Genomic DNA, 10,759 nt, shown 5'->3' with positions numbered 1-10,759 from the left:
TTACCATAAAATTATCCAAAAGCCCTCAGAAACTGTATAAAATATGATGCATACAGTATAATAGGGTTAATCTGTCATTGAATCAGATGATTTTATCTGCTTTTATTGTCTGATCTTTAGTATATTTTATATACTGTGTATATTTTTACACATGCATACATACATGGGGCTATTTTAAATGCTTCAGAAATGTCAGTCTACACCTGTTGACACAACTGGTTTATATGCTGTACATTTTTCAGCTTTCACTCCCAACATACTCCTTCAACTGTGTGGATGCAAATGTCTTCTTAATCATGTCCAATCAATTCAATTAGACAAAAGTGGGCTCTAGCTTAGTCTAGCTGCAATTGCACTGATAAAAACAGGAAGCACCAGAGCTAAACTGGGAAATTAATTAAAAGGGGTCTGAATGCTAATATACTATGGAATATTGGTTTAATTAAATCACTACAAAAAAATCATTTTTGCATTATTACTGCTGATGTAAAAGTATATTTGAAAACTTTCAGTCTTATCTAGATTTCAGATGAGGCATAAATATACCAATGTCTTGTTTCCTCTGTTTGCACCAATGCATTTACTTCAGTCAGACAACTTATTTTCATGTAAGCTTACATTTTGGGCCAAAAAATGTGCAAATCACCTTAGTACTGAATGATTTATTCACTTCACTGAAATGTTTGCAATCATTTTTCCATCAGGGATGTAATTTTCATGTTGAAATGGGTGGATATTTTTTTCTGCAGGCAGGTCAGTAGGCCCTATGTCTAGTTAGTGCATAAACACCCAAAAGCATCATTTCAGATAAATAATCTCAAAATGGTTAGAAATGCTTTCCAGTTTTTAAATTGCTTCCATTTCTTAATAAAAGTCTAAAACATTCTGTTTACTACCTCTTAATGGAAATGAAAGAAACAAGAGCTTCATATGGGAGAAGCTCTACCCAAATATCGGTTGAAATTTTTTTTTTTTTTTTTTTTACTTTTAGCATTTAGTTGTAAAAACGTTGGCATTTACAGCAATTATATTGCAAAGACTTAAGAAAAAATCTTTAATTTCAGACAGGAAAGGCAACAAATGCAGGATACAGCATGACGTGTCCAAAGATGTAGTCGCAACGACTAGGTGTGCACTGGATAAAATGAACAGTAGTCACATGTTAAACTCACAGGGTATGAAAGTCCTGTCTGAACCAAATTAATTTTTAATTATTGCTTAAACAAAAGATTTAAAAGACTTGTTCAGGAAATTTTTAAACAGCTTACACTCCTATTTCCATTATGTACATGCAGTCACATTAGAATCAAAACACTCAACATACAGCCATTCAAATGACTTAATGAAATTCAAAAGAACATCCAAAAACTAGATTTAAAAAAATAGTCTTTCATTTGTCATGATCTACCAAAAACTTTCCAAAGTTAATAACAGGGGTTCTCATAAAAGAGGCCAAAACCTCACCTTTCCCCACCGCCCCTCACTTTCCCCCACATCTCATACTTCCTTGGCTCAGCATAGGAAGCTGCTTAAAGATTAGCTCCCTCACCAGATTTGAGCATCCTGAACAAGGCCCCACCTTGAAAAAGATCAAAATACGCTACATCATCCTGTCTGAGGACATCAGCTCGCCTGCTTGTCTTTGACCAACAAGACTGTGTGCTGCCCTCCACTGGAGGCCATCAGTACTTCACGGTTCTCCAGCTGTTTACCAGTCATCTTTACGGGGCTCCACTCATCATCTTCCTCTCCCGTGCCAAGCTGCAGGTTGGTTCCCATGCCCCAGGCATACACAGATCCTGGAGTGAAGAGAAAGCACATGCAACAATAAAAAGGAATAGCCCAAAAGATAAAGTATGAGTTCTTTTCTTTTTAAATTGCAACCCCATAACAACTTTTTAAAAAGCTGCAACTATTAACTGCTAAAAAGAGAAGGATTGCTGGAAGTTGATGGATGATTAAATCGTAGCTACTGGGAGATGTGTCAAAGCGTAATTCTATAAACATAATTTTGGACTGTTATTTCCCTCATCATTGTTTACTCTCTTCTCATGCAGCTCAAAACTGCCCAGCAAGCATCAGCAAGAGACATTTTTTTTTTTTAAATAAAAGTTTGTACATCTAGCTTCACTTGTAACACTGTAAAAGGATGTTTTTGTCCATTTTCTAACATACCAATTTCTGCAGCTAAACCACAGAAATTAAAAAACATGTATCATATAGTCAAACAACCAACATATTACTGCTCATATAAGAGGACTTCTAGCACTCCACTGTCTTAAAAGCAAGAAATAATACAACAACAGTAGCGTCTTGATTTATTCACTGCTGCATCTGCTTTGTTTCTCACCTTCTCTGGTGACTGCATAGCTGACAGAAGCTCCACATGATACTCCTTTAGCTGGCTCCAATCCCATTACACGTGTGGGTTCACTCTTCTCCTCAGCACCTTGGCCCAGACCGAGGCGGCCATACTCTGCTCTGCCCAGGCTGTATACGTGCCCTAATAGACGTGGGGGAGAGACTCTGTTAAGGCCCCACAAGCTCACTTATGTGGGAAAAAAAATAAGCTGTATTTATTTATACATGTCAAGGAAGTGATCTAATGATCCCAATCTGTAAATATTCATCAAATCTGTGTATTCATCAAGTCTTGCTAACCTTCAGCATCCAGGCAGATTGTATGATGTTGCCCTCCAGAAAAATCCACCCAGGCAGTGGTTGAGTTCTTGAAGCATGTCAGTTTTACTGGGACAAAACACATTGTGGTGCTTTTGGTGCCTGGGCAGATGGTTTGAGGAAATAAATTTTTGTTGGAATAAACACAATCAATTCATGTGTCTGATCTAATTAGCTTGAAAAACAAAGATTAACTGATGCAGTTGGATGCAAAGGAAGCCACTTATCAGTCCACTTAAGTTTACATTATTGCTCATTACTGCAAATAAACACCACTGTTACACTCACCCAGCTGGTGATAGTTTGAGAGGCCAAATCCATACACATATCCTTCTTTTGTCACAGCAAAGGTAGAGTATGCCCCACAAAACGCATCAGTGAAGTGAACTTTTCCTTTGTGTTTCACCATCTGTGGCACCAACAGTCGCTCTGAAAAAAAAAAAAAAAAGGACAGAAGAACACACAAACAGCATAAATAAAACATTTTATAAGTTACATAAAATACTGAATGTGGAGAAGATTTAATGATGCTGTTAGAAATCAAAGATGGTAATTCTTTAGGTCCAACAAAACGGAATATGTGTTACCCACCAAGACCTTTTCTGCCTCCCCTATTAGAAAAATGCTCAGGCACTCTTCCCAGCTGCCCTTGTTCGGCAGAACCTGATGTGTAAAGATTTCCTTCCAGTGTCAACAATACCATGTGATCGTTACCTATTAAAAATACATGAAGATTAAACAGAAGCACAGAAGTTAATTTACATTGTGTACCAACATTAATATGTGGAAATTTGGGACAAATCAATGTGTACCTGAGGCAATTTTCACAACAGGCTCTGTAATGGGGGTTTTAACTGGAAAAGGACATGTTTTCATAGACTCTAGAAGACCAATAACTCCATTATTATCCTGGAAAAAAAAACAATATATGGGACTTTTAGAGTGACTTAAAGAAAACAACTGCAACTGATATAATGGAGATGATTTATGCAGTAATCAGAATTCAATATACAAACAAGCAGGCTATGAAAAAAAGGTGATGTGGCACAGATACTTGAAGAAAGTACCACACATGTAAAATTCAAGTTACAGAATTCTGCAGAAAAGAATTATAATTTAAAGACTTGTCAAGTGTCTTGTCATAGACACAATATTAGAAATATGATCATTAGTACCTGGGATTATTTCCAGTTTAGAGGAAAAAAATAAAGAACCGCACAAGTGTGAGCCACAGCAGTCACATTCATGAACCAGCACTTACAGCCGTTATGTGTTAATTTAACATAGGCTGGGCGATATGGCCTAAAAATGAAATCTCCCGATTTTTTATAACCAAATCCGATTTCAATCTATTTTTTTTCTTTTCTTTTACAAACATAAACTTATTAAAAACATTTACTTGTTTATATAGATGAATGCCAGCAAAAATAATGCGTATAATGTCAAAGCTTTTCCATCATATAAACGACTTCATATCTTACATAGAAATATGCAACACAACTGCATCTGTGATCTCTTTCCATCTGGATCCTTATCATACAGGATCCACTGCAGAAATAATTCCCTTGATGAAGGTCGTCTCTTAACTAGAGTTTGTGGGCTAAAGATGACTTCTGCATCTCATAGAGAGCAGCATTTCTCACTGCAGTTATACGCACAGCTAAATCCCAGGCGTGAGTGAACGGTCACTTTACTGAAAATCTGTCAGACAAACACTGTTCTGGTGTGGAGGGAGGGCTAAGTCTGCTGCTAACTAACTATGGAAAAAAATCCAGATTTTCATAAAAATAAATCTCCAGAAATGCAAAAATTCGATTAATCGATTTAATCGATTAATCGCCCAGCCCTAATTTAACATATTATTAAATTTTCAAAGCAATCCAACAGATTGCATCGTTAATACGAACAATGTTCATTGTTACTACTACATGGTTTTACTTATAATAAGCTGCAGCACAGTTATTAGTAAGCTGAGCTGCATGCATGCAAGGGTGACGGGAGAAAACTAAATATATTTTAAACGTCTTTAATAACACCAAAGTTTTAATAATCTTAAATGTGGAGTTAAGTCATTTCCTTTAGGCACTTCCAACCACTGTTTGTATTTTGTTTTAATGTGAGGAAGTCAGGAAACTGACTCTATACACTGTGTTAGACTGCACACTCATGTCTTTCTCATAATTCAGTGGCTGGAAGAAAAAACATTTACGTATACACACAAGATGCACAGTTTCTTCTACATAAAACAGCAGACCACCAACCCTGAAGGAGCCCCAGATAAACACCGATCCATCCTCTGTGAGAGCAGCAGTGTGACTGTCCCCCGCAGACACCTGGACCACCTTTTCGTTCAGCGTCACCTTCCCTGGAACCATCTCAGAACCCTCCTCTGTCGTGTCCCGACCAAGAGCCCCTTCATCATTACAGCCAAATGTATAAACCTAAAAACAAAAAAAGTGTTCATGGGTAAGGTTTGACATATTTCTCAATTCAGTTATTCATCTAAACAGGCATAAGACAGACATTCACTTACATTACCAGCTTCACTGAGACATACTGTATGCATCCCCCCTGCTACCACCTGCAAGATCTTCTCTGGTAGAGACAGGAGAGCTGGTTTCTTCCTCTCAGTGATATCCTCTCCTAAACCCAACTGTCCAACATCCCCCTGGCCCAAAACCAGGACCTGACCTGCCTCCGTGCAATGACTCCTGTGTGAAACTGACACACACACACACACAAATACAATTTATTATTCAGTAGTAATGGTGTTCTCTCATTAAATGTGTCTAGTTTGTGATCTTAACAGCCATTTTTCATGTTCAAGAACGAGGATGCAGAGAAAGCTTAAATTAAGTCTTGTGATTTTTCAGCTTGGCTAAAAAACAATATGTGAAACCACTCAACTTTCATCCAAATGACATGCTTTACCTTTCGATTTCTTGGAGTCTTCAACATCATCCACAGAAGGTGTAGCTTTTCTCTTGGTAGTGGTCTTTTTAGCAGGCATGGCAGCAACACTTTCAGTCTTTGGGGAAAAACACCTGGTCGATAGTCATGAAAATAGAATTACATGAAAAATAAGGTGAAAATCGTCACAAAGACTCAAGTATTTGTAATAACCATACATTTAAATCTATTAAAATAAAAACGTGTTGAACACTTTATCATTTAACATGGAAAGGTTAAATTAGGAGAAGACCACAGAAGTCCTACGGACCAAATGTTTAGAAAAAAAAACGCCCTCAAGAAAGTACTACAGACTGAGCTCTATCTAAAGGCACAGTCAGCCTTTATTTCAGTGGTAACATTAACCAGAAGCTGAAGGGGTAAGACAGCTGTTATTGGATCGTTTCAGAGGCTGGCTCAGTGTCAGGTTGTTTTTACTCCAGGGACAGCTGTCTCCACCTTTGCTACCAAGGTGGTACAGAACCAACGTACAAAGTGCGCACATGTGCGACAATAGCTTAGTTAGACTCTCAGTCACACCCGCAAAATGTCTCATAAACACTGATTAAACGCAAAGACACGTGTGAGGAGTTTCGCTTGAGCGTTAATAAAATAGCATGAATGGACATTTTAAATACTGCTGAGTGATCTACTGCTCGAGATACCCATGTGTTCTGGGTTTACCCAAGTTTTTCAATAAATTGTGTCTGACTCTAAATAAATATGCATGCCAAATAACTGACAAAAACAGCTACTTTTTGAGTAACACACCAGAATACATGTTATAACCACTAAATCAGTTAGGTTAATGCCATTAATTATGGCATAACGCCTGCTAACTGTTTATTAGCTGCAGCTAGCTAGCTGTGCTAGTTCTGCGTTAGCGTTACACTCAGGAATGAATGGACCGCGTTAACAAATTACGTTAATATACCTCCACAAGTATCTGTAATTTTCTGTATCGTGGTAGTTGTTTGAAGAAAAAAGTCGGTTAGTGGGCAAATCATCTACTGACCTGTTATTTACAGAAATGTGTAGTTTCCGTTGAGGTGAACGTGCAGTCTGTTCCCGGTTTTCAGACTGTGGCACACGCGAGACGTCACGTTCTTTGGAACCATTGGAAGTCCCGCCCCCTTAAAGAGATAGTAGCAAAAATACGTTGATATCCAACCTTCGCATTTAGTTTATTGCTTACATTATTTCAGATTTGATTTAAATCTCTAAATACAATTAAGCTGGTCTGTGAATTCACTGAAAACATTTCTTTCTTACCTTGTGTCTGTTAAAGATGAAATGGGTCTGCCTTGTGTAAAGCACCCAACCGTGCATTATTACCTATAACTGCAAACTTTATACATACATCAGTTATATATTAAGATGCTACTTATGTAAAAAGAGAGAACATTAATTCAGCTAGTGACAAATCTCTGGTGGATAATTACGCTTATTTTTGTGTCACACACCAAGCATCTTACTGTTATTTGTTTACTTTTTGTTTATATTCGGTTCATAGATAACAATGCTACTCACTCATTTTGATTAAGTTGTGTTTTAGTATAGTCTCCAATATGTTGAGCTATCATTAAATATATAGCCACCATTTCAGTGACAATGCAGTTCCCTCATCTTGTGGCATCATCATATAGATATGAGCTGGCTGTACTTTGATTAAAAACACATTATTATAAACCTTAGGGATGTGCTTTACCATGTAAATTTTAAGGGTTTTTAAGCCAATGAAGTTAAAATAAACTGACAAATAACGAACCTGCCACAAGGTGCTGCTGTTACTTCATTTTACATTTTCCCAAACCAACCACAACCTGAAAAAGCTGGACAGATATAGTGGAAGAGAAAAAAAGTCACGTGAAGCTTACTTTGACTGGAGTTTCAATTAATTATAGGATTTTTTTTAATTAGAAGCAGAAGTGACTATTTACATTTAAAAAGAAAACTGTCAGCTCATATAATTACACATTCAATTAAAAACAAACTTAGTATTACAGAAAACGTACACTTCCATATTCCCATTCTTGTAAGATTTAATCATAAACTAATATTCTGTACTTAAAAAAATAGCAACTTATAATACCTTTATTTTTAACATTTCTTTTTAAATGAAAGGAAGACAAGATATACATAAGCATCAGTTAAACCTATATGAACCTGTACACAGCATGGAGAACCCTGTAAGCTACTGGCCAGACAAAACAAGATAAACACTCCCGGAGTTTTATAAGGCTTCAGCCAAAATGACTCCCTGTTGACCGTTGATACATTTTCTGATTTTTTTTTTTTTATAAATCCCTGATCTACAATCACATCAACTTACATGTAACTCCTAGAATAGAAACTATCAGCATGACCTTATCCAAAATGGCTACGGAGTGCATTGCACGTTCAATCTTTTAAAGGGAAGTACAAAAACTCATTAAAAAAAAAAAGTATAGAAGAAGACAGACCCTCCGGATCCAGTGGCACTGGATTTCATGTCGGCTCATGCAGTGGATTGCAGAAATCTGTATCCTAGGATGCTTTGAGCATTGCTTTATGTTGGCACACATGAAAACACCAACAACCTCCTGACCTGCACCCTCCTTGTAAGTAGTTTGATGCTTAAATGGCCACCTCACATCACAACCACAAATACAGGCAAAGCCAAATAAAAAAAGGCTCAAATAAAAGCTGTCACTACTCATGTGATCAGAATTACAATATAAAATCTTGTGCATACAGAATATTTTGTCATTAGATCTTTCCCAGTCTCATTCTAAGGTATATCATTTTATACACAATTAATATAAAACACATTATCCCAGAGATGTCCAGTCCTAAAACAGAGTATCCCAGTCTTCACTCTCCAGTCCACTCTTGGTGCAGCAGTTTCTCTATTATCTATTATTACTGTGTATTATAGGTCAACATTATTATCATTTTTATTGTATGCTATTCCATTAACAAGATGAGTTAGTGTTTTCATATACAGTAAAGAGGAAAAAAAAGGCAACACAGAATGAGGCCGCGTTAAAGGTTTAACTAGATCAGAGTCCCTGAGGGGTACCACTCTACAGTCACAGCCAGTCCTGTACTGTAGGTACTCTGCCACATCTCCACCTCATTGGCACGTGGGTCCCCCTGTCGTCTGGGAGAAATACTGCATCCGGTCCTCTCCCACCACCACCTCATTTTAGAAAAAGCAATGTAGTGAGAAGGCGATGGAGGGCAAGCGGCTAGCATGTTCCGAGTCCGTTCCAGGCTTTCCCTGATAAAACAGTACAGCACATTCTGGAAACGTAAAATGGCCATCTGTCTGCATACAGAGCAGCTTCTTTTCACAGATTATGTAAGTGCTTGGTTATCCGAGAGTATGCACGCTAAGGCCGATGAAACCTAAAGAAAACAAAAAGGGTTTCATTAAGCCTGCAAATACATTCTTCATCTTTAAGCTTCATATTACATTCAAATACACAAGTTCTTTCTTTATGTTAAGGTTAAACAAATGGTCTTTATTGTGAGGGGACTGACAGGAAATACATCTGTGACAACACAAACGTGTAAGCTTGTTTTCCTTCTTGCTGGATGTTTTACCGTTTTGAGCCTCAAACAGTTGAAATTAAACATTTTATTGTAAATAAGACACTGAAATAGAATTTGGTAGAATATTCTGTATCATTGTCAAATTCAAAAAGGGGTATAAATCTAGGTATGATAAAGTTAAGATTTGACAGATTAAAGGTATACCTTGTGTAAATTCTGCTTTCTTCATGGACCTCCATTTCAGTGCTCTTATAATCATTGAGCTCCTTCCTGATGGCAGCCTAGATGAAACAAAACTCGCTGTTAAGTGTCAGCTTCAAAGGAAACATGCCAAACGATACACTCGGATAGGGACATTTGTTGGGAGGCTTTTCACATAAAGTAACGTCAGTACTTATGCAATGACCTAAATATGGATGTTCAAACTGAAATGAATACCTTATCAGCTGGAGTCAACTTGGTCCACGGCTTGTCTGCCCTTCTGTCATAGTCTTGGGCGTCTGTGACCTCTACATACTCGTGGAATCGTAAGATTTTTCTCGCCTGTAGTTCTGCAACTGTAGGTCTTTGACTCAGCTACAAACAAACAAATTTTCATTTTTATTTTAGTTTAATATCTGGCAAATACAAGATGAGACACTTGGATGTCTATTGTTGACATGCTGCTTCACCTTTCTGGTCAGCCGCCGCTTGATCTCACGAACCTCAGCTTGTCTGTCAGCCTGATTTTTGGCTGCAGAAAGAACAAAGGCGGGGAAAGAGTGACAGAGCTTAAATTAGACTTCGATATGAAAGCTTGGTTTGATGTGCAGAAAAGGCAGAGGATGAGACCGTTTCTAAAATTAGACATCACAACTGTAATAATTTCCAATAATCTTTTCAAGTGCATATTTTTGCTGTTAATGCAGGTGGATATAGCCTTGCTTAAATACAAAGACATAGCTGGAATAAGAAACACAAACAAGACTAATTAACAGTCAAAAGCATCAATGCAAGGAGGGGACTACAAACCCTGACACAAGTTAGTCCAAACAATTTAAGACTGTATTCATTAGCTTTTTAAAAATATATTCTAATTAAAAGAAAAGGGGGAAAGAGAGTTAACACTGACGCTGAAGGATGTTTCTTTGCTCGAGTTCCTCAGCAGTGGGTCTCTGGCTAAGTCGCCTGAAGTGGAGAGAGGAAGAAAAAAGTGCCACTATTTTTACACAGTTTCATCACTTTGTCAGGTAGGCAAAAAGTAGGACAAAGATCTAAGCAGCAATCTCCTTTTTTTAACTAATATACTGATTTGTGTTGAATATCAGCTCAACAGAAATAAAAAAAAGGGGAGTAAGACAAGCTGCATTTACCGTGTGAGTGCAGTGCCGATCTGTGTGCGAATGGCCTCCCACTGCTCCCTGCTTTGCCAGGTGAGGCCTGTCTGTCCTGGAGGTTGATCGTCTCTGCTGCTCCTCTCCTGTGTGAATCTGTCCCTGTCAGGGGCACAGGGACGGCTGCTCAGCTTCAGAGCCAGGGTGTCCTTCCTCTTTACCCTGTTAGCCAGGGCACCTGGATGAAGGCCAAGTCAAAAGGGAAGATAAGGTGAGCTGTG

The 10,759-nt window shown here is 37.8% G+C and overlaps 2 protein-coding genes across 10 annotated transcripts in view; both read right to left on the bottom strand.

The window, feature by feature from the left end:
* Positions 1-1,191: 1,191 nt before the first annotated feature.
* rcc1 (regulator of chromosome condensation 1) lies at positions 1,192-6,730 on the bottom strand. The gene is made up of 10 exons (XM_041988967.1): positions 6,644-6,730; positions 5,611-5,723; positions 5,213-5,400; positions 4,941-5,120; positions 3,492-3,588; positions 3,271-3,393; positions 2,968-3,108; positions 2,662-2,781; positions 2,351-2,503; positions 1,192-1,799 (listed from the first exon to the last, which is right to left on the bottom strand). Exons 2-10 carry the CDS (start codon positions 5,687-5,689, stop codon positions 1,624-1,626), a joined length of 1,257 nt encoding a protein of 418 aa, XP_041844901.1. The 5' UTR covers positions 5,690-5,723; positions 6,644-6,730; the 3' UTR covers positions 1,192-1,623.
* Positions 6,731-7,708: 978 nt separating this feature from the next.
* The window catches only part of phactr4b (phosphatase and actin regulator 4b), a 30,602-nt gene continuing 27,551 nt past the window's right edge, over positions 7,709-10,759 (bottom strand). For all 9 annotated transcript variants that reach the window (XM_041988653.1, XM_041988652.1, XM_041988658.1 and 6 more), the window contains 6 exons: positions 10,518-10,716; positions 10,277-10,332; positions 9,837-9,898; positions 9,604-9,741; positions 9,370-9,446; positions 7,709-9,018 (listed from right to left, as the gene is read on the bottom strand). In XM_041988653.1, the coding sequence (XP_041844587.1) occupies positions 9,003-9,018; positions 9,370-9,446; positions 9,604-9,741; positions 9,837-9,898; positions 10,277-10,332; positions 10,518-10,716 (548 nt within the window). In that variant the 3' untranslated portion in view covers positions 7,709-9,002. The remainder of the gene's footprint in view (positions 9,019-9,369; positions 9,447-9,603; positions 9,742-9,836; positions 9,899-10,276; positions 10,333-10,517; positions 10,717-10,759) is intronic.

The sequence above is a fragment of the Melanotaenia boesemani genome, chromosome 6, assembly GCF_017639745.1.
Source record: "Melanotaenia boesemani isolate fMelBoe1 chromosome 6, fMelBoe1.pri, whole genome shotgun sequence".
NCBI lineage: Eukaryota > Metazoa > Chordata > Actinopteri > Atheriniformes > Melanotaeniidae > Melanotaenia > Melanotaenia boesemani.
Note: the sequence above shows the minus strand (reverse complement) of the source record. Positions and strands in the feature narration are given on the sequence as shown.

Excerpts from the sequence above, each read along its gene's own strand:
- rcc1 (XM_041988967.1), bottom strand. The coding sequence starts at position 5,689 with ATGCCTGCTAAAAAGACCACTACCAAGAGAAAAGCTACACCTTCTGTG. Across the intron at positions 2,504-2,661 it reads AATCTGCCTGGATGCTGAAG|GGCACGTATACAGCCTGGGC; the intron begins GTTAGCAAGACT and ends CACGTCTATTAG. Across the intron at positions 1,800-2,350 it reads CTATGCAGTCACCAGAGAAG|GATCTGTGTATGCCTGGGGC; the intron begins GTGAGAAACAAA and ends TCTTCACTCCAG.